The sequence below is a fragment of the Microcaecilia unicolor genome, chromosome 2 (assembly GCF_901765095.1).
Source record: "Microcaecilia unicolor chromosome 2, aMicUni1.1, whole genome shotgun sequence".
NCBI lineage: Eukaryota > Metazoa > Chordata > Amphibia > Gymnophiona > Siphonopidae > Microcaecilia > Microcaecilia unicolor.
In genome coordinates this window covers 319091655-319114923 of record NC_044032.1, presented here as the reverse complement: position 1 = coordinate 319114923, position 23269 = coordinate 319091655, and the positions used below count along the sequence as shown (strand labels likewise).

At 48.0% G+C, this 23269-nt stretch overlaps 1 protein-coding gene across 1 annotated transcript in view; it reads left to right on the top strand.

The window, feature by feature from the left end:
* Positions 1–23269, top strand: part of NIPSNAP3A (nipsnap homolog 3A) — a 197931-nt gene that overhangs the window by 45511 nt on the left and 129151 nt on the right. Inside the window, 1 exon segment of the mRNA XM_030194330.1 lies at positions 1459–1617. Coding sequence (XP_030050190.1) covers positions 1459–1617 — 159 coding nt within the window.

Here is a 23269-nt window from a genome sequence, read left to right as displayed (position 1 = left end):
AAAGGGAGGTGGAGAAGGATTGTAACATGCCCTACCCGATGTCCCACCACCCCTAGTTCCTGTGCAATCAACCTCAGGGTCCATTAAAATATGCATATCCCCTACAACAATTAGTGGCTTGCCCTGATAGGGAATGAGTTTTCTCAGCAGCACCGGGAAAAGCCTTGGGTCATAAGGGGTAGGAGCATACACAGACAGTAAATAGAGCTCTCGGCCTTACAGCCACAATTTTGTCAGAAGATACCTCCCCTGAGGATCCTGCAGGAGGACCTCGGAGGTCTGGACTAGTTTCTTGTGAAATAAAATCGCTACTCCCCCCTTCCTTGCTCCAAGAGGAGTAACTAACCTGACCCACCCAGGCCTGCTGTAGGGCGAGTTGTATATAAACAAAAGTAACGTGAACATTCTGTGATACTGGTTTTTATTATGTATGCTTGGTTATAACCAGCTGTATTCATTGGATACAGCTGGCTATAAATTTTAATAAACTATAGAGGATGCTGCCTTCACAACAGCAGCAGGGGTGGCTTGGCTTGTTTTGCCCACCCCCATCTCCCTTTTAAGGATTGCTCTGTTACATTCCATTAGTCCAGTACATGAAAAGAAGGAAAACCTTGGTCTTATCTGCTGATTTTCTTTCTTTGAGTCCAATCAGACCAGTCCAGAAGCCTGACCTTTCAGTTAACTAGCTGGGATTCTTGGAATACAGCCTATTTGCTGTGAGTCCATAGACAGTTATTAAATGGACTCGGGGAAAATGTACTATTTCTGGGATAAGCAGTATAAAATGTTTTGTACATTTTTGGGATCTTGCCGGGTATTTGTGACCTAGATTGGCCACTGTTGGAAACAGGATGCTGGGCTCGATGGACCTTTGGTCTTTCCTAATATGGCAATACTTACGTACTTATGAGCTAGATCCCGTCTTCTGCTAAAGTAGTAGAAGATGATGTTTGGGTGATCTGTTTTGTTGAGGCTGCACAGGGGTTCTAATAGAGCAGAGCTCACAGCTCAGTAGTCTGTCTCCACCTGTTGGTTGAAGGACAAAACTCATCAGTACTCAACTGGACTGGTTGGACTCAAGAAAAACAATTAGCAGGCATGACCAAATTTTCCCTTTTAGAAATGGAACTAATTTGGGTTTGATTTGTGACTTTTGCATTCAGAGTTAATGGTTTGTTCTTTCATGTTGAAACAGTAAATAAGAATTATAAAAATATTTAAAATGTAGAGAATGTTGTTAGGTTAGTAAAACAAACTATAATTTTGGATAGCAGAATGCAAAAAATGTACGTGTGTGAAGACTTTTAAAAAGCACTGTAAATTTGCCCCACTGTTGCTTTTTTTTAACAAAATTGTTTTTGACGTTTTTAAATAACACTGTAGTGAATAGAGGGTTTAAAAAATATTAATGCTTTCATTGCAAGTTGTCATTCCTTAATTGTTTTCTCTATTTAGATAGTTTTCAACACTGAACAGAAGTCCGGACAAAATTAGCCCAAAATCAGGAATGGCAAGAAAAATATATTTCCAAAATGCTGCCTATGTTGGATAAACAGGAAAATGAAATTGTTTACCTAGTTCCATGGTGCCAGTTGGGGAAACCTGAAAAAGAAGGTATGACTTCCAGCTGTATCATGTATGTTTCCATATCATCATGCTGATCAATCCATAGACTGGTGGGTTGTGTCCATCTACCAGCAGGTGGAGATAGAGAGCAATCCTTTTGCCTCCCTATATGTGGTCATGTGCTGCCAGAAACTCCCCAGTATGTTCTCTATCTCAGCAGGTGGTGGTCACACACAGCAGCAGCTCTGGCTAGGCCTCCAAGCCTAATTTTTAGGTTTTGTTGAGTGCCTGGGGTTGAGGGCTCTTCTTGAGCAAGTGCAAACCTGGTGGCGCCAGGTCCCTCCTTTTCTCCCCCCTCCCGCTGGCTCCGTTAAAAAAAAAAAATTTTGGACGTCCTTAAGGGCGTTTATTTCGACGTTTATTTAAACGTTTATTGCAGCTACTCACTGGGACACCAGGTCGTTACAGCTCGGAGCGAGAAGCAGGTAATTTTTACCTTTTTATAGCGGGCAGGGGGTTCCCCGATTGATCTCCACGTGGCCTATGGCGTCGGAGGGTGAGGGCGCGAAGAATCGCTCCCCGGACCGCGTGTGCGCTTCTAGCGGGGATGCGGGGGTTTTAAAGTCTGATTCGCCCTTGTTGGGTGTCAGTTTGGAGGCCGGTCAGTGTCCCGGGTCTTTCTCCGGCGCGGCGGTTTTTCCCGCCATAAACGCCCATCCCCCGCTGCTCGCCTTCGCCATCTTGGCTGGCCACTCTGCTCGGACGGCTTCTTCTTGGGCCGCCCTTGAGCTGGGAGACGTTCATGCCATGGCCGCCCTTGATTTGGGCGACAGCAAAAAAACGGCTAAAGTTAAGCGCCGTTCTTCCTGCGCGGATCCTTCGCGGAGTGTCGCGCCGGACGCCATCTTGGATGCGCAGCATGTTGCTCCCCCGCTCTTGCGAGCGCCGGTTGAGGGTGCGTCTAGGGCTGTGGCCCAGGCTGCTGAAATACACAGTCTGGGGGGTTTCTCCCCCGAGTTTATTTTGCTGCTGCATCAGGCCTTCCTTATGCAGAACGCTGCCCCTTCTCCCTTGTCCGATAACGGGGTTGAGGCCCCCGGAAGTAAACGCCCTCGGGTGGATTCCCAGGCCTTAGAGGACGCTGTTTCCTCTGATGTAGATGAGGGCAGCGTATCTGAGTTCTCCCAACGGTCCTTTGGGGATTCCTTGGAGGAGACGGATTCCCGCTCGGATGGAGCGGATGACCCCTCTGCAGCGCGGATCTTTCGCTCAGAGGATTTGCCCAACCTGTTACTGCAGGCCATGAGCATTTTGAAGATTTCCTCGCCAGAGGACGTCTCTCCCTCAGCCCCTGTTGGCTCTGCCATTATGCTGGGGACGAAGCGCCCGCCTAGAACCTTCCACATGCATGATGCCATGCACACCTTAATTTCGGCTCAATGGGATGTCCCAGAAGCGAGCCTCAAAGTGGCTAGGGCTATGTGCCGCCTCTATCCTTTGCCTGAACGTGAACGTGAGGCCTTTATTTGGCCTACCGTGGATTCTTTAATCACTGCGGTGACTAACAAAACGGCGTTGCCGGTGGAAGGTGGCACGGCCCTAAAGGACGCCCAAGACAGGAGATTGGAAGCGGCTTTAAGGTCGTCCTTCGAGGCGGCTGCCTTAAGTTTGCAGGCCTCAGTTTGCGGCTCCTATGTGGCCAGGGCGTGCCTGACGATTGTGCAGCGGGCTTCCCCCTCGGATCCTTCCTTGAGGGCTGACTGGCCGGCCCTGGAATCGGGCTTGGCTTATTTGGCAGACTTACTGTATGATGTCTTGAGAGCCTCGGCTAAAGGTATGGCTCAGACAGTCTCTGCGCGGCGCTGGCTTTGGCTGAAACATTGGTCTGCGGACCACGCCTCTAAGTCCCGCCTGGCTAAGTTGCCTTTTAAAGGCAAGCTGCTCTTTGGGGTCGAGCTGGACAAAATCGTGACCGATTTCGGCACGTCTAAGGGCAAGAGGTTACCAGAGGTCAGGGCTCGGGCCAGTGCTCGCCCCTCTTCCTTCAAAAGGAACTTCTCCCCCAAGCAGCATTCCTTTCGCAGAGACCGCCGTCCCGGAGGTACGCCCTCCGGTCCTCCCCCAGGGTCTCGTACCCAATGACGGGGTCCTGGTCCATGGCCCAGTGCAGATTGGAGGACGCCTGTCCTCGTTTCTGGGCGAGTTGACCAAAGTAACTTCAGACGCTTGGGTGCTGGAAGTCATCAGAGACGGCTACAAGCTAGAGTTCTGCCGACCCTTAAGAGACGGGTTTGTACTCTCTCCCTGCAAGTCTCCGGTCAAGCTGTGGCAGTGCAGCAGACCTTGGACAACCTGATACGCCTGGGTGCGGTCGTTCCGGTGCCAGAAAATCAGCTTGGCAAGGGACGTTACTCCATTTACTTTGTGGTACCAAAGAAAGGAGGTTCTGTCCGGCCTATCCTCGACCTCAAAGGGGTCAATCGGGCCTTGAAAGTGCGGCACTTTCGCATGGAGACTCTCCGCTCTGTTATAGCGGCAGTGAAGGCAGGAGAGTTCTTGGCTTCCTTGGACATCAAGGAAGCGTACCTGCATATTCCATCTGGCCTCCTCATCAACGCTTTCTGCGTTTTGCAGTCCTGGGCCGACACTTCCAGTTCAGAGCCCTCCCTTTCGGGTTGGCTACTGCTCCGCGGACCTTCTCCAAAGTAATGGTGGTCATCGCAGCCTTCCTGCGGAAGGAAGGAGTACAAGTCCATCCTTATCTGGACGACTGGTTGATCCGAGCCCCCTCTTATGCAGAGTGCGGCAAAGCTGTGGACCGGGTGGTTGCTCTTTTGAGCTCCCTGGGGTGGATCATCAACTGGGAGAAGAGCCAGCTGCGCCCGACTCAGTCCCTGGAGTATCTGGGAGTTCGATTCGACACCCAAGTGGGCAGAGTGTTCCTGCCAGACAATCGGATTGTCAAGCTTCAGGCTCAGGTGGACCAGTTCCTAGTAGCCTCTCCTCTTCGGGCTTGGGACTATGTGCAGCTGTTGGGCTCTATGACGGCCACGATGGAAGTAGTGCCCTGGGCCAGGGCTCATATGAGACCACTACAACACTCTCTGCGGCAGCGCTGGACTCCGATGTCGGAGGATTAGGCTGTGCGCCTTCCCTTGGACCCAGCAGTGCGCAAGGCGCTGAGCTGGTGGATGCAGACAGACAAGTTGTCTGCAGGAATGCCTCTGGTGACCCCGGAGTGGATTGTCGTCACGACGGACGCCTCTTTGTCGGGCTGGGGAGCCCACTGCTTGGGAAGGACAGCGCAGGGGCTCTGGTCTCCTGCAGAGGCAAAGTGGTCTATCAACCTCCTGGAACTCAGAGCCATTCGGTTGGCGCTTTTGGAGTTCATCCCGGTACTGGCGTTGAAGCCAGTACGGGTCCTGTCGGACAATGCCACGGCTGTGGCCTATGTCAACCGCCAGGGAGGTACCAAGAGCGCCCCTCTAGCCAAGGAGGCCATGAATCTATGCCGGTGGGCGGAAGTGAACCTGGAACAGCTGTCAGCGGCCCACATTGCTGGAGTCATGAATGTCAAGGCGGACTTTCTCAGTCGCCATACCTTGGATCCCGGAGAGTGGCAGCTATCTGCTCAGGCGTTCTTGGACATCGCGAAGCGCTGGGGCCAGCCGAGCCTAGATCTGATGGCGTCATCGGCCAATTGCCAAGTGCCGCGCTTTTTCAGCAGAGGACGGGACCCTCGATCCCTGGGAGTAGATGCTCTTCTCCAACAGTGGCCGACACAAGAGCTTCTCTATGTGTTCCCGCCCTGGCCCATGTTGGGCAGGGTGCTAGACCGGGTGGCAAAGCATCCGGGCCGGATAATCCTGGTGGGTCCGGACTGGCCCAGACGTCCGTGGTATGCGGACTTGATCAGGCTCTCAGTGGACGATCCTCTGCGGCTGCCAGTGGAGCAGGGCCTGTTACGTCAGGGTCCCGTGGTGATGGAGGATCCCTCCCCCTTTGGGCTTACGGCCTGGCTATTGAGCGGCAGCGTCTGAGAAAGAAGGGCTTCTCAGACAAGGTCATCGCCACTATGCTGAGAGCGAGGAAGCGCTCTACTTCTACTGCTTACGCCAGGGTTTGGCGTATCTTTGCAGCGTGGTGTGAAGCAGGCTCACTTTCTCCCTTCACTGCTCCAATTTCTTCAGTGTTGGCGTTCCTGCAAGAAGGTCTGGAGAAAGGCCTGTCGCTCAGTTCCCTTAAAGTCCAGGTAGCGGCTCTGGCTTGCTTCAGGGGCCGCCTGAAGGGTGCTTCCCTGGCTTCGCAGCCAGATGTGGTGCGCTTTCTCAAGGGAGTTAATCACCTGCGCCCTCCTCTGCACTCAGTGGTGCCTGCGTGGAATCTCAACCTGGTGCTAAGAGCCTTGCAGAAGCCGCCTTTTGAACCCTTGTCAAGGGCATCTCTGAAAGACCTGACGTTGAAAGCAGTCTTTTTGGTGGCTATCACTTCAGCCAGAAGAGTTTCCGAGCTCCAGGCACTCTCATGTCGAGAGCCCTTTTTGCAGTTCACTGAGGCAGGAGTGTCTATTCGCACAGTGCCTTCCTTCCTGCCCAAGGTTGTTTCTCGCTTCCATGTGAATCAGCAGCTCTGTCTCCCTTCCTTTCGTAGGGAGGACTACCCAGAGGAATACTCTGCTCTCAAATATCTGGATGTGAGACGTGTCATCATCAGATACGTGGAAGTGACCAATGATTTCCGGAAATCGGATCATCTGTTTGTCCTGTTTGCAGGTCCTCGTAAGGGTCTGCAGGCTGCTAAGCCTACAGTGGCAAGATGGGTCAAGGAAGCCATTGCAGCGGCTTATGTGGCCGCGGGGAAGGTGCCGCCTATCCAGCTGAAGGCTCACTCCACTAGAGCTCAGGCGGCCTCGATGGCAGAGGCCGGGTCCGTCTCCTTGGAAGAGATTTGCAAGGCGGCAACCTGGGCATCGGCCCATACCTTCTCCAGGCATTACCGCTTGACTGTGGCTGCTCGGGCGGAGGCCCGGTTTGGAGCTTCAGTGTTGCGGTCAGGGATTTCAATGTCCCGCCCTGGGTGAGTACTGCTTCGGTACATTCCACCAGTCTATGGATTGATCAGCATGATGATATGGAAGGTAAAATTATGTATCATACCTGATAATTTTCTTTCCATTAATCATAGCTGATCAATCCATAGCCCCTCCCAGATATCTGTACTGTTTATATTCTGGTTGCATTTCAGGTTCAAGTTTAGTCTTCAGTTCCTGTTCAGGAGGACTTCGTGTTCAAGTTTTTCAATGAATTCTTCAAGAGTTGAGACGAATTTGTGTTACAGTGAGCTGCTGCATTCCTCTCCCCTCCGTTTTACGGGGCTGGATTGAGACTTAAATTCTGCCGGCGCTCCCTCCCGCTTCATGCGGCAGTAGGGCAGCTTTGTACCCCTCCCGCTTCGGCGGTGTTAGGGTCAGTCAGCTCCTCCCGCGGTTGCGGTTGCAGGATAACCCAGATCCCCCCGCATCGGCGGGTGTGGTGTCCCTCCCCCGCTCTGCGGGGATGAGCTGGACGGATTCCCCTCCCCCACTTGTGTGGGGATGAGCTGGGTTAATTCCCCTCCCCTGTTTCGGCGGTGGTGAGCTGGGCAGAGTGTCCCTTTGTGGGTGTAATTCTCTAAGTGCTGAGTCCTGCGGATGGAGCTTGGATATCGACATACTGAGGAGTTTCCGGCAGCACATGACCACATATAGGGAGGCAAAAGGATTGCTCTCTATCTCCACCTGCTGGTAGATGGACACAATCCACCAGTCTATGGATTGATCAGCTATGATTAATGGAAAGAAAATTATCAGGTATGATACATAATTTTACCTTAATTTTAAATACATCTTTGTATAACTAGTGTTAGGAAGGGAGGAGAAGGAGGAATGGAGAGCATTCAAACAACTTCCTTTGGGTGAGGACATTTTGGAAATGTTTCCAGTACCAGTTTTTCTCTGCAGATAAGTGAATTGCTCGCACACAGCATGAGGATGTCATCCAATGAGCTCCTCGGTCTGCTTTCCATAGTCCACATCAGTTGCAGCTTGCCTCCTTTCCAATTATACCACCAAAGCAAAAAGGAAGAATAATATTATAAAAGACAAGAAAAAAGCAATAAGCAGCAACAGTTGAAAAATCGAAGATTCTTACCTGTATCAGGTATTCTCCAAGGACAGCAGACTGAATATTCTCACACATGAGTCGATGATCCGCGTCGGCCTGGGAATCGGCATAATACAGCAAAAAAAAAAAAGTTTGTCAGATCCTTCTGGCACGCGTGCAGCGCGCATCACGCATGCGCGGACTGATTTTCCGCCCGTCGCGCAACTGCTCTCCTCAGTTAAAGTTGTAAAGCAAAAAGAAATAACTCCAAGGGGAGGTGGGCAGGATTGTGAGAATATTCAGCCTGCTGTCCTCTGAGACTACGTGTTACAGGTAAGTATCTTCGCTTTCTCTGAGGACAAGCAGGCTGATATTGTCTCACACATGGGTTATCCCTAGCATCCAGGCTCACCCAAAACAATTAACATTGGTCAATTGGTCTCGCAACGGCGAGGACAAAACATAGATTAACCTGAAACTATATACAGCTAGCTGAGAGTGCAGCCTGGAATAGAATAAAACGGGCCTAGGCAGGTGGAGTTGGATTCTAAACCCCAAACAGATTCTGCATCACCGACTGGTCAAACCGACTATCACGTCCGGGTATCCTGCTCAAGGCAGTAGTAAGATATGAATGTGTGGACTGAAGACCACATTGCAGCTTTGCAAATCTCTTCATTGGAGGCTTACTTTAAGTGAGCCACCGACGCAGCCATGGCTCGGACATTGTGAGCCATGACATGGCCCTCTAGAGTCAGCCCAGCTTGGGCATAACCGAAGGAAATGCAATCTTCTAGCCAATTGGAGATTGTGTGTTTTCTGATGGCGACTCCCTCAAAGCAGCAAACAACTGGACGGACTGTCTGAAGGGCTTTGTCTGCTCCACATAAAAGGCCAGAGCTCTCTTGCAGTCCAAGGTGTGCAAGCTGCTTTCATCAGGGTGGGCACAAGGACGGTGAAAAAATGTTGGCAAGACAATCGACTGGTTCAGATGGAACTCCAACACCACCTTCAGCAGGAACTTAGAATGCATGCGGAGGACTACTCTGTTGTGATGAAACTTAGTATAAGGTCCATCCACTACTAGGGTCTGAAACTCACTGACCCTACGAGCTGAAGTAACAGCCACCAAGAAAGTGACCTTCCAGGTCAAGTACTTCAGATGCAGGAATTCAGTGGCTCAAAAGGAGCTTTCATCAGCTGGGTCAGAACGACGTTGAGATCTCATGACACTGGTGGAGGTTTGATGGGGGGCTTTGACAAAAGCAAACCTCTCGTGAAGCAAACAGCTAAGGTGAACTCTTACTGAGTTGGTCTTGAGACCAGTCTCTGACAACTGTATTTATTTATTTGTTTGTTTGTTGCATTTGTATCCCACATTTTCCCACCTATTTGCAGGCTCAATGTGGCTTACATTGTACCGTGATGGTGATCGCCATTTCCGGTAGATAAATACAGAGTGGTGATTGCGTTAAAGTTCATGAGTAATAGAATGAATTAGATAGTCTAGGAGGAAGAATTAAGTATTGCCCAGTTCTGGTATAAGTTTCGTTGTGTTGCAGGGTTCGGGTGTTTAAGTTGGGTCGTTGTGGTAAGCCTTTTTGAACAAGTTGGTTTTTAGTGATTTCCGAAAGATTGTTAGGTCATGTATTGCTTTCATAACGTTTGGTAGTGCATTCCAAAGTTGTGTACTTATGTAGGAGAAGCTGGATGCATATGTTGATTTATATTTTAGACCTTTGCAGCTTGGGTAGTGGAGATTTAGGTATGTGCGTTCTGACTTTTTTGTGTTTCTGGTTGGTAAGTCTATAAGGCCTGCCATGTAGCTCGGGGCCTCGCCGTGAATGATTTTGTGAGCCAGGGTGCAAATTTTGAACGCATTTCTTTCTTTGATTGGGAGCCATTGTAGTTTTTCACATAGGGGTTTGGCACTTTCATATCTCGTTTTTCCGAATATGAGTCTGGCTGCAGTGTTTTGGGCAGTTTAGAGTGTCTTAATAATTTGTTCTTTGCATCTGGCGTAAATTGCATTGCAGTAGTCTAGGTGACAACACCATTGATTGTACCAGGCTGCGGAATATCTCTCACTTAAGTTTCCACATTGAGTAGAACATTTTCTTTGTTGTACTTTTTCACTTGGTTTTCTAGTGTAAGGTTTCGGTCAATGGTGACTCCAAGGATTTTCAGGTTGTCTGATATAGGAAGAGTGTAGTCTGGGGTGTTTATAATGGTGGGTTTGTTCGTATTGTATTGTGATGAGAGGATGAGGCAGTGTGTCTTTTCTGCGTTGAGTTTTAGTTGGAATGCATCCGCCCATGAGTTCTTGATTTGCAGGCTAAGTTCAATTTTGTTTATAATTTAGCATGCCATGACGGCACGCCCAAAGCCACATCTGGACAGCTTCCTGACACAGAGGACGAGATCCAGTGCCTCTCTGCTTGTTGGTGTAATACATCGCAACCTGATTGTCTGTTTGAATCAAGATAATTTGGTTGGACAGCTGATCTCTGAAAGCCTTCAGAGCGTTCCCGATTGCTAGGAGTTCCAGGAGGTTGATCTGAAGACCTGTTTCCTGGAAGAACCAGGGTCCCTGAGTGTGAAGCCCATCTACATGAGCTCCCCACCCCAGGAGGGATGCACTTTCTACGGCTGAGGAATTTGGAATGAGCGTCCTATGGTCAAATTGGGCCGGATTGTCCACCACTGAAGAGAGTTGCGAAAGTCCATGGACAGTAAGATGACATCTTCTAGATTTCCCACAGCTTGATACCACTGGGAATCTAGGGTCCATTGAGCAGAACTCATATGTAGACGTGCCAAGGGTGTTACACGAACTATGCCCCAAGAGTTGATACCACTGGGAATCTAGGGTCTATTGAGCAGATCTCATATGTAGACGTGCCATGGGTGTTACACAAACTATGCCCCAAGAGTCTCAACATCTGCCAAGCTGTGACTTGCTGAGACGCTTGAACTGTGGACACTAGGGACAGAAGGTTGTCTGCCCGTGTCTCGGGGGGGATAAGCCTGAGCTGTCTGCGTGTCCAGCAGTTCTCCAGTGAACTCCAATTTCTGAACAGGAATGAGATGGGACTTGGTGTAATTTATTACGAACCCTAGTAGTTCTAGCACCTGAATATTCATCCGCATGGACTCCCAAGCACCGTCCTCCGAGGTGCTCTTCACCAGCTAGTCGTTGAGATAAGGGAACACATGCACTCCCAGCCTGTGTAGCGATGCTGTGACTACTGCTAGGCACTTTGTAAACACTTTGGGCGCAGACACCAAGTCAAAGGGCAGTACGCGGTACTGAAAGTGCTGCGTTCCCAACAGAAACCGAAGATACTTCCTGTGAACTGGGAGTATCGGAATGTGCGTATAAGCATCCTTTAATTTCAGAGAGCATAGCCAATCATTTTCCTGAATCATGGGAAGAAGGGTGCCCAGGGAAGCCATCCTGACTTTTCTCGGACTAGAAATTTGTTCAGGGCCCTTAGGTCTAGGATGGGACGCATCCCCCCCTGTTTTCTTTTGCACAAGGAAGTACCTGGAATAGAATCCCAGCCCTTCTTCCCCTGGTGGAACAGGTTTGACCGCATGGGCCTTTAGAAGAGCAGAGAGTTCCTCTGCAAGTACCTGCCTGTGCTGGGAGCTGTATGAATGAGCTCCTGGTGGGCAATTTGGAGGTCTGGATTCCAGATTGAGTAGGCACCTACGCGGCTTACAAAAAGGGGCACTATGACACCTAATGATGCCAAAGAACTATTTTTGATAGTGAAGAAACTAATGAATTCTAGTAAAGCTAAGGGGCTCATTTTTGAAAGAGAAAAAACAGACTATTTGAAGAACCCATCGGTCGGAGGTTACAAGAGGGCACCTTTGGTGAAAAACATTAACCTCCCTCCAACTGGCAAGTCGCCCAGTACGGATACTTTTACTGTGGCTATGCTTTGCTGGAGCCAGTCAAAAGCCCATCCCTTGCTTTTGCTGGGGAGCAGCAGGGGCCTTAGGCGCATGCTGTTGATGAGAACGAGCATTCTGGAGCTGAGCCTGAGAAGGCTGTCGGGACGTCAGAGTGTACCTACGCCCAGCATAGGAATAGGGAGCACTCCACGACCCCCCCCCCCCCCCCCCAAAAAAAACAAAAAAACAAAAAAAAACTCCTAGCTGAGTAGGATGTAGCAGAAGATGCCGACGGGAGAGAAGCCATAGCATCTCTAACATAGTAACATAGTAGATGACGGCAGAAAAAGACCTGCACGGTCCATCCAGTCTGCCCAACAAGATAAACTCATATGTGCTACTTTTTGTGTATTCCTTGATTTGTACCTGTCCTCTTCAGGGCACAGACCGTATAAGTCTGCCCTGCCTCCCACCACCGGCTCTGGCACAGACTGTATAAGTCTGCCCAGCACTATCCCCGCCTCCCAACCACCAGTCCCACCTCCCACCTCTGTGTACTTCTTGATCTGGTCGACCAGGTCTTCCACCTTCTCTCCGAAAAGGTTATTCCCCCGGCAAGGTACATCCCTCATCCTCTGCTGGACCGAATGGTCTAGGTCAGAGACATGCAGCTATGAGAGTCTACGCATTGCTATACCTTGAGCCAGAGATTCTGAATGCCACATCAAAAGTGTCGTAAGCACCCCTGGCCAGGAATTTATGACACACCTTCTGTTGCCTGACCACCTGGCGAAAAGGCTTGGCCTGCTCCAGAGGGAGGGCATCAACCAAGGTAGACAGCTGCCTCACCGAGTTCCGCAAGTGAATGCTCGTGAAGAGCTGGGAAGAATGGATACGGGCGGCGAGCATAGCGGCCTGATACGTCTTCCTCCCAAAAGAATCCAAGGTCCTAGCTTCTCTGCCCGGGGGCGCCGAGGCATAGTCTCTCTTGAGGGCGGAGTGCACCACCATGGAGTTGTGGGGTAACTGAGACCTCATCAACCCAGGTTCACCGTGAATCCGATACTGGGAATCAGTCTTTTTTGAGATCACGGGACCAGACAGAGGGAATGACCAGTTTCACATAAGGACATTTACCTAATGCAAAGGAGCCGTTACTGCCTCCTTTGGTGGAGAGATGTAGTCCAGGACCTCGAGCATCTCAGCCCTGTGCTCATCCTCCACTTCTTTAGGAAATGGAATGGCCTCAGCCATTTCCCGTACAAACAATGAAAAGGAGAGGCTCTCAGGAGGAGACAGTCTCCTTTCAGGTGGAGGGGAAGGTTCAGAGGTAATCCCAAAAGGCTCATCGGAGGAAAAGTACCTGGGATCTTCCTCTGATTCCCATGAGTGCTTCTCCTCAGTATCAGAAAGCACTTCCCTCAGGGACCTCCGAGACTGAGTCTGTCTCGACGCTGAGGACCGATGTCCTTGATGGTGATGTCGAGGGGCCGATGCCCACATGGACTGTGGTGAAGCATCCTCCACCGACGACGTTGGGGAGTCGACCTGGGTGGCAGCCAACACCGGAGCTGCAGGCGGCACCGAGACCTCACCCCAGGTGAAGGGCCAGATGCAGCTGCAGAAGGTGGCACGGCAGGTGCAAGCACCCCCGACGCTGAGGCAGACTGGTGCAGCAGTCCTTCCGGAAGCTCTGGAAGTAAAGCCCGGATGCGCTCGTCAAGAGCCGCCATTGGAGAAGGCTGGGGGGCTGGTGGAGCAGTCGGTGGCAGTATCGGTTGAGTCTCAGGAGCAGGAACCGGACTGCTAAGAGCATAGGTGCCGACTCCGTGGGTGCTGTGGGTGCTCGAGCACCCCCAATATTTCACCCACCGGAAGTTCCTTTCGCCAGCCCAGAATTTTCAAAGTCCCTTCCTTCGAGTTCCAGGCCCCCTCCCTCTGAATTTTAAAAGTCATCTTACCTCGTCGGGGTTACGGCGGCAGCCGCAGTGGAAAACGTGCAGGCTCGGCGCTTCAGCCTTCCCTTCTCTCTCTCTCAGCTCTGGTCCCACCCTCATTTCCTATTTCTGCAAGGGCGGAGGGAGTTTGGAGGGAGGAGGGGGGGCCCTGGAACTGGGAGGGAGGGACTGGAACTCAGAGGGAGGGGGAAAGGGAGGGGGAGGGAGGTGGATGCGGAAGGGGGGAGGGGAGAACGCACCACCTGTAAAAAAAAAATAAAAAAAATTTCAGCACCCCCAATCATTTTGAAAAGTTGGCTTCTATGGCTAAGAGGCCGACGCATCGGCACCACCTGTATGGAGGGGGAGCAGTCCTCCCGGTGAGATGCTTCTTGGGTGCCGAATCCTTTGATGCCCCGGAGCTCCCGGCACCGTGTTTCGAGGGGGAATGGTGACGGTGCTTCTTCGCCTTCACTCGATGCACTTCACCAAGGGTGCTGACGAGGACGACGTCGGGTCCGACGATGGACGGTCCCAGGGGGCCTGCACAGCAGGAGGCCTCGAGATATGTGGTGACCCACTCATCTCACTGGTCCTAGCGTGCCCTGGCCTCTCAGCAGACATGCGTACCTCTGTTGATGTGTCCCTCAATGTCGACGTTGATGCTGCCAACCTCAATACTGATGCCGATGTCAAAGGAACGGACCAAGCCCCTAAAAGTTTCTCACGTTGGGCTTTTCGAGCAAGTTGAGTCTTTTTCTTCATATGAAGACACAGGGCACAACGAGCTGGGCTAGGTCGGGCCCAAGGCACTGAATGCACCAAGAATGAATATCTGTACCTGAGATGATCTGGTTGCACCAACTACAATGTTTGAAACCTCTGGGAGTCTTCAATGACATGGAAGGGAAGACTGCACTGGCAAAATCAAATGGCTCGATTGTGCCTATAAAAAGAGACACAAAAAAGGAGAAAACCGACTGTGCGGCCGCTATGAAAAATAAAAGAAACTTCAAAAGGGGAAAAAAAATCTAAGAAAATAAAGGGAAAACTCTCTTTCTTTTTTTTTTTTAAACAAAGTGAAAACAACCAAAAACAATGAAACCCAAAGGTAGAAAGCGAAGGCTCTTTCCCGTCCACGAAGAGGAGCCTCGGACAAAAGCTGCTGCTCCTCACATGGAAGAAAAAAAAAACCTGAGGAGCGCGGTTGTGCGACGGGTTAGAAATCAGTCTGCGCCTGCACGGTGCACACTGCATGCGCGGCAGAAGGCTCTGGCACACTTTCTTTTTTTTTTTTTTTGCTGTATTATGCCGATTCCTGGGCCGACGCGGATCGTCAACCCATGTGTGAGAAGATGTCAGCCTGCTTGTCCTCGGAGAATTTGTTTTCATTAGTGTTTTTCATTATAGCCATGGCTTCTTGCTTCCTGCACAAATGCAATCCCCATACCAGCAGCTGCATAGGGAGCCACACCAACATCCCCAAAAGATGAGATACGGCAGAGTACATAGCTTCCTCTTTGAGTCTGCAGACTACCTTCCTCACAAACCCGACACTCTCTTTTATGTGCTACTTCAGGCAGTCTTAGGCGTGTTTTTTAGAATTTATTTTAGCTTTTTTTCTTTGTTGTTTTGTTTTGTTAGAAGAATGGCCTTAATCCCAGTGGTTTTAGGGCAGGGCAGGTATGGTGTCCTGGCTTTTTTAACACATGTTCCCAGATCTGAGAGTCTTGGTTCCTCTTCAATTTACTTCTTGTTTTTATAAAACTGAGTTAAAAAGCAAGTGGAAGATCTCTGTGATTAATGCTCTTTGGGTGAGGAACTAGACTTCCATCTTGCTTGATTTGATTTATTCTAGCAAGGTGGATGTCCTGTGTATCACTACTGAGTCTTGGTTACTTGAATCAGATTCAGTGATTGTGAATAAACCTTGTCCACTGGGCTATTCAGCTTTTACTATGAAGTCTAGGTTAAAATGTAGAGGAGGTGGCTTGTTAATTTTAGTTGCCAAAAACAGCGAAGATGACACACAAAAATAAATAAAAAAATATAATAATAAAAATAATAATAAACATAAAAAATAAAAACCTCAATACCAAAAAATGAAAAATAAAAAAATAGAAAAAGATGAAAAAAGTAAAAAACAAAACAAGACGACACAAAATTTTTTTTTAAACTCAAAATTTATTGAAAGTTTCTTCTGTTTTGTTGGGAATTGTTAATTTTAGTTAAATTAGAATTTGTTTTTATTTTCAAGGATTCCTTCATTACAGAATCTATTGAATCCTTGTGGATTCAATCGAAGGATCTTGATTTATTTCTTATTTATAGTCCATCAGGTTGTCTTGCTGAAGACTGATCACCTTTGAGTTTTTAATTAATAAAAAGGTTAATGTTACTAAAACATGTCTTTTAGGGGATTTTAACTTGCAAAAGGCTGATTCAGTTGAAAATGATTTTTGTTTTCTTTAGAATGAGAACAAGTGATTAAGGGTTCTACTCATTTTCATGGTCATACCATTGATTTATGTTTTATTTCCCGCTCTATTGCTAATAATGATACTTGTTTCTCTGTGTCAAATTTGTCGGTGACATGGACAGATCATAATATTAGTTTACTAGTAAGAAATGCCCGTTTCGGAAAAAAATGAAACCGGCGCTAGCAAGGTAATTTCCCGGCCACCATCCTCCCTCCCTCTCTCCCTTCCGAGTTCCAGACCCCCCCTCCGTCCCTCCCTTCCGATTACCACACTCCCCTCTCCCTTCCTCCGTCCCTCAGTCACTTGGTTGCGAGTTTGTGATTAAAGTTCGCAGTGCTGTCCCCACTGCTGTCACTGATGTGTGGGACTCCCCGCTGCTGTCACTGAATCTGTGGAACTCGTGCGTTCCCCACTCCGCCCTCTACGTCATCGCGTTTTGACGCGAGGGTGGAGTTACACTGACTGCAGGCCCGTCCCACCCTCTGCGTCATCGCGTTTTGACGCGAGGGTGGAGCTACGCTGACTGCAGGCCAAACCGGATATCTCTGGCACCTCAAGTTTCTGTCTTGAGGCTTCATTGGAATGTTGGAGGTGCCTTTTATATATATATAGATCATCTTTTTTTTTTTAGAACTTGGTTGAATGTTTCTTCTTCTTCTAAGAGGACGACTGTTCTCCCACAGTTTGACAGAGATAAACTGGGAACTTTGTGGAATCAAAGTTTTCTTCTTTAGATTCTTTAGAGGTTGAGTATGGAGTCAATTTTTGGGATACCTCATTGATAGAGTCTTGATGCTATATAGCCCCTTTAGAAATTAGTGTAAAAAGAAGGTCTCGCATTTCACCAAGGTTTTCTTACTGTATTGTTGGCTAAGCAAGTTTTGCAAAAAAGAAAGGTAATTATCTACATGCAATCAGGAATTGTTTGCGGGATTATCACAACTCACTATGGGGTCCTTTTACAAAGGCGCGCTGAAAAGTGGCTTGTGGTAGTGAAGGCACGGGTTTTGGGCGCGCGCAGAATCATTTTTCAGTGCACCTGTAAAAAAGGACATGCAGCAAAATCAAAATTGCTGCACGTCCATTTTGGGTCTCTGACTTTACCACCTGCCATAGTCCTAGCGGTAAAGATTTACAAATTTATTCACATTCAATTATAACTAAAAGTCTTAAAGATGGAGTAGTTCCAAAAGTTCTCAAAGAAGCCTTGGTTAAGCCAAGTCTTAAGAAATCTCCACTAGATCTGTACCTTCCGAACAATTATCGTCCAGTCTCAAGTCTCCCTTTTTTGGCTAAAATATTTGAGACAACAGTGTTTGCACAATTACAATCATGCATAGTCAAAAAATGTGCTTCATCCAAGGCAATCAGGCTTTAGGAAAGGCCACAGTACAGAGATGGTTTTGACCTCTCTTTTAAGTGAAATATACTCTAGATTGGCACAAGGCTATATTGCACTGATTCTTTCGCTTGATCTTTCTGCGGCATTTGATCTAATAGATCATGATCTATTACTTAGTTGTTTAAAGGAAATTGGTATCTCTGGTACCGTTCTCACTTACATAGTAACATAGTAGATGGCGGCAGAAAAAGACCTGCACGGTCCATCCAGTCTGCCCAACAAGATAAACTCTTATGTGCTACTTTTTGTGTATACCATACCTTGATTTGTACCTGTCCTCTTCAGGGCACAGACCGTATAAGTCTGCCCAGCACTCTCCCCGCCACTAGCTCTGCCTCCCACCACCAGCTCTGGCACAGACCGTATAAGTCTGCTTAGCACTATCCCTGCCTCCCAATCGCCAGCCCCCGCCTCCCAACATCGGCTCTGCCACCCAATCTCGGCTAAGCTCCTGAGGATCCATTCCTTCTGAACAGGATTCCTTTATGTTTATCCCACGCATTTGAATTCCGTTACCGTTTTCATTTCCACCACCTCCCACGGGAGGGCATTCCAAGCATCCACTACTCTCCCTGTGAAAAAATACTTCCTGATATTTTTCTTGAGTCTGCCCCCCCTTCAATCTCATTTCATGTCCTCTCGTTCTACCGCCTTCGCATCTCCGGAAAAGGTTCGTTTGCGGATTAATATCTTTCAAATATTTGAACGTCTGTATCATATCACCCCTGTTTCTCCTTTTCTCTAGAGAGCGCCTGCAGCGCTCTGTGTGTAGAGTGCAGCAATGACCCCAAGAAGCCCATGGTACAGCATACAGGGGAACCTGAGCAAAAGGCCAGCTGACCAGTGGAATACTGGACTGCAACGGCCTCACGGAACTCCAACACGGGTGAACGAAACCCGAGGCTGATTGTGGCTGTCTGCTCACCTCGAGGCCTCGACCCATCCTTGACCGGACTGAAATCCAGCCGAGCCGAGGCCGATCGACCTCATTGACTGACGGCCTAAACGGGAGACCGCCACGAGGCATAGTGTTCCCTGAAATCCAGCCGTATCGAAGCCGATCAACTCATTGACCGACGGCCTAAACGGGAGACCGCCACAAGGCTGTGCTCCCACGATCCAATTCCGGTGCACCAGAGAGATCATCGAAACCCCGTTTCGCCCGTGTAAGGAGCTCTGTCAGAGAATTACTGAAGCTCGGTTTCCCAGTGCCCCTCACCGCCTCGCTGCCACAATCGAGTAACAGGAGAACCCAAGACACGAGCTCCAAAGCTCTCACACCGCCGCCGTGCTCCCCGGAGGACCAGCGCAGCACTGAACACGGGCCGTTGAGTAGGCCTAGCGAGAGGAGCGCTGAACCATCAAACCACCCGCCGACGCGATCCCAATAGGCTCGCCAGAGAGGAATTGCGACAGTAAAAGATCCGGACGAGAACGTGGACACTAGGACCTCCGAGGTGCTCGGAAACGACTACATCGATCATCAGGTGATAAATGCACTAGTTGATCGGGAGGTATCGAAGGAGCCAGACCAGACCGGACGAGAACAACACCAAGAGAATCCAAGCGAAGGTAAGCAGCAGCTCCAGAGAAGGCCGATAACAGGGGCCGATCGCTGTGCTCGAACACGCGACCGGAAGGGAGGAGACGAGGAGCCCCCACCTGCACACCTCAGCCCGAGTCCCCCGACGGGTGCGAGACGGGGCACGCACCGACAGCAAACAGCTGCCTGACCCAACGGAGGTGAGAACCGACGGGACCAAGGCGAGACTACTGCTACTTAATGCTGCTGCCACTTGACTGCTACAATGATTATTTAAATGCTAGCATAATTATAAATGCTTTACTTGCTTTGCTGCTTTCAAACACAAGCTACATGACTGTCACATTGATTGATTATTTAAATGCCAGCATAAATGTTTTAATCGCTCTGCTAGCACAAATGTTTTGCTTGCTTTGCTGCCTTAACTGTTGACTGCTGCTACTTAATGCTGCTGCTACTTGACTGCTACAATGATTATTTAAATGCTAGCATAATTGTAAACACCTTACTTACTTGCTTTGCTGCCTTCAAACACATGCTAAAAAAAACCTTTCATATTGCTTTGCTTCTAAGCCTTGCTCCTAGCTGCCTTATTTCTAAAAGCTCTAAGTGCCTGCAATTTAAACGACTCCTAATTGCTTGCTAGACCTTCCATAACATAATAACTTATATATCTCCTAAATGTTTGCTAAACCTAGGATAAGCACGGCTAGCATTATGCACTGCCATATTTTATTGATCCAATCACTGTTGCTGACCAATTGTTAAGACAGTTGACGCACCACTGACATCACCAACACCGCTCAACACTCCCACGAACACCACCCACATAAACCACTGACTCCACCAACAATACCCAACACTCACACGAACAACGTCCACAAAATCCAACATGAACACTAACAAGCTATTGATATTAATCTATCTCATTCCCATAATCTACCACGCACGGACCACCCCTAACATCAATAACAACCCAGCCACAACTCACCAACTCTATCTACAACCTACCAACATCTCACCAGAACAAAAACACAATAACCAATCAAAAAGAAAATCTCCTCATACGAACACCACCAACAGAAAGAGAAGAAAAACAACAACAATGACAAATTCAACCACCGAGGAAACAGACAACTAATCAAAATAAACACATCTAACCTCCCTACAGAACCATACCGCTCAATCTGAATAGGATACATTAACGCTAGATCAGCAGTAAGCAACTCAGTAGACATACTAGACTGGATCACCACAGAGAATCTAGACCTTCTATTCATCACGGAAACATGGGTTCCATGGCCCTACAGACCTCGCCATCATAGAAACATGCCCACCAGAATACAAAATCACCCACTGGGCAAGACATGGAAAGAGAGGTGGCGGAATAGCCATAATCTACAAATCCGAGTTCACCATCACAACCACTGGCGAATCCACCTCACCACAACTCGAAGTCGACTCAACAAGAGTCACTCATCCAAACCTACAAGGACACCTCAATGCAATCCTATTCTATAGACCACCAGGAAAATGGAAAGACTCCCAGACGCAACTCATGGACTTCATCTCCAACACATGTGTATCGGCCTCAAACATCCTCATAATAGGAGACATCAACCTACATCTCGAAGACGACACCTCAACAGGCACACAAGAATGCAAAGAATTCCTAAAACTCTGGGATCTACACGCACCTAACACTCAACCAACACACGAGAAAGGACACACACTAGACATCATTACACACAAATTCGATCCAGACTCAACTCTCCTACTTACAGACACAAGATGGACACCCACACCATGGACAGACCACCACAAAGCAAATGTCTCCCTCCACTGGCGAAAAATACACAAAAATGCAATCAACAAACATGAACGAACAACATACACCACGAGAGGAAAAATAGACCCCACAACATTCTGGCAACAGGTCTACCAAAACGAATGGTCAACAAACACAGACACCATTCAATTCCTCCAAGAATGGGATGACATATGTAAGACAACATTAGACACAATTGCCCCAATCCAAACCAGAACATCACACAGAATAAAACCAAATCCATGGCTCACCGAAGAACTGAAAAAACTCAAAACACAAGTCAGAAAACTAGAACGCGCATGGAACAAAAAGAAAGATGAACACACACTGAATGCCTGGAAATCACTTCGGAGAAAATACAAATACACCATAAAACAGACTAAAAGACTACAATACAAAACAATAATCGGAGCAAACTACAAAGACACACACAAACTCTTCTACATTGTAAATAAGTTGCTAGACACCACACCAGTTACAAACAACAGCAAATATATACCAGGGGTTGAGGACCTCGCGAAATACTTCAAGGAGAAAATCATAGAACTACGACTTAAATACCCACCAGCCCTACTGAATACGCCACACTCCTAAACTGTCTAGACCCAGAAGACGGAATATATCCAGCAGACAGGATCTGGACCAAATTCGAATTACTGCCAGAAGACCTCATCTCTAAAACGCTCAAAAGATTCACCAAATCCCAATGCAAACTAGACATTGTTTTAATTTTATGGTTCAGAGACCCCCAAGAAGGCTGGAGTGACCTTAAATCTGACTCCATCTCTAAATAGCACTAGTACTGGGGTAATCAAGGAGTTGTGAAGTTCTAAAAGGAATTGCCACTAAGAGAGCTGTTAGGTCTAAGGAAAAGATACCAGCCTTATGACAAACTGGATTTAGATTACAAGTTATACAATGCAGCGAAAGATAGCCTGATACAGCAAAAGCATTTATACTTACAGCCTTTCATCATTAAGTGAAGCCCACAGAACATCATTTGGGATGAGGAGTTTATTTGCCAAGATACAAGTCAAATCAGTGATTGACAACAGGCACGTACAATCAATTAGTTATAGGAATATAATAATCCAGCTGCAAACAGGTGTTAATTAGTTCCTAATCTTTTATAATTTCTTTTACCAATTAGAGGTTTTACAAGGGAAAGCAATTAGGTAATTTGTCAATTCTGCTGGACACATTGGTTTCCCTTGGAGAGAGAGAGAGTGGCAACCCTTCTCTCTAACTTAAGCCAGGAAATACCCTGATTTTTATAGGTGCCCTCAGGATATGGATAATATGACAGTAGATATACCCGATTGGATCTATGCTAATGTCATGGTTGTCACTGATTGGCTCATGCTAATGAGTAGCTTTTATCTTGCTAACATGGTTTTGTCTTTAGCTCGCTTGACCACAAATCTTAAGCAAGACCCTGCATCCAGCTACACCTTTCCTTTCTCACACCATGGCTGACCACAATCCTGCTCACAGGAAAGTCTCCCTCCCCTCTTGGACAGCTAGTTCCCTATTTTCTTTGCACCTGGCATGACTCGCTTATTTCTCAACTTGTTTTTCTAACTTACATTAGAGAAAATTCCACTTTGTAACAGATACGGCTTCCATCTTGTGCTGAAATCCTCCATTTTGTTTCCATATCTATTGACCTAACTTTTCCTAATTTAGCTTATTTAGGCCTCAATCCGGGCTACAAACTAGGCCATACTTTTCCAGTAAGCTCCCAGTTATGTCAGCCATCAGATTTCTGACTCAGCCAAGGTCTGTAATGGCCTGAGCTCTATGACTGGGCCCGCCACCATTCCAGTGGGGGGGTCTCTGGCTGTACCATAATTATACAACATCTGCCCAAACAACCTCATGAAATCAGCTCCTCAACAATTCATAATAGACCTAACGAACCTTGTGAACTTCATGCTACAAAACGGACTTTTCCCAAAGGAAAAAGGAAATATATTACTCACCCCAATACCCAAAGACACAAAGAAAAACGCAAATGAAATAACTAACTACAGACCAGTAGCATCTATACCACTAATAACCAAAATAATCGAAGGGATGGTAACCAAACAACTCACAAACTATCTCAACAAGTTCTCAATACTACATGATGCCCAATCAGGATTCCGATCAAATCACAGCACAGAAGCAGTATTAATTACCCTAATGACCAAATTCAAACAAATGATTGCAACCGGCACCAACATACTCCTCCTACAATTTGACATGTCAAGTGCCTTTGATATGGTCGACCACGGAATCCTACTACTCATACTTGAATATTTTGGTATTGGAGGCAATGTCCTAAACTGGTTCAAGGGGTTCTTAACCACACGCTCATATCAGGTCACATCAAATTCAACTACGTCTGACGCATGGACACCTGAGTGTGGAGTACCGCAGGGATTCCCCCCTCTCACCAACTATCTTCAACCTTATGATGGTCCCC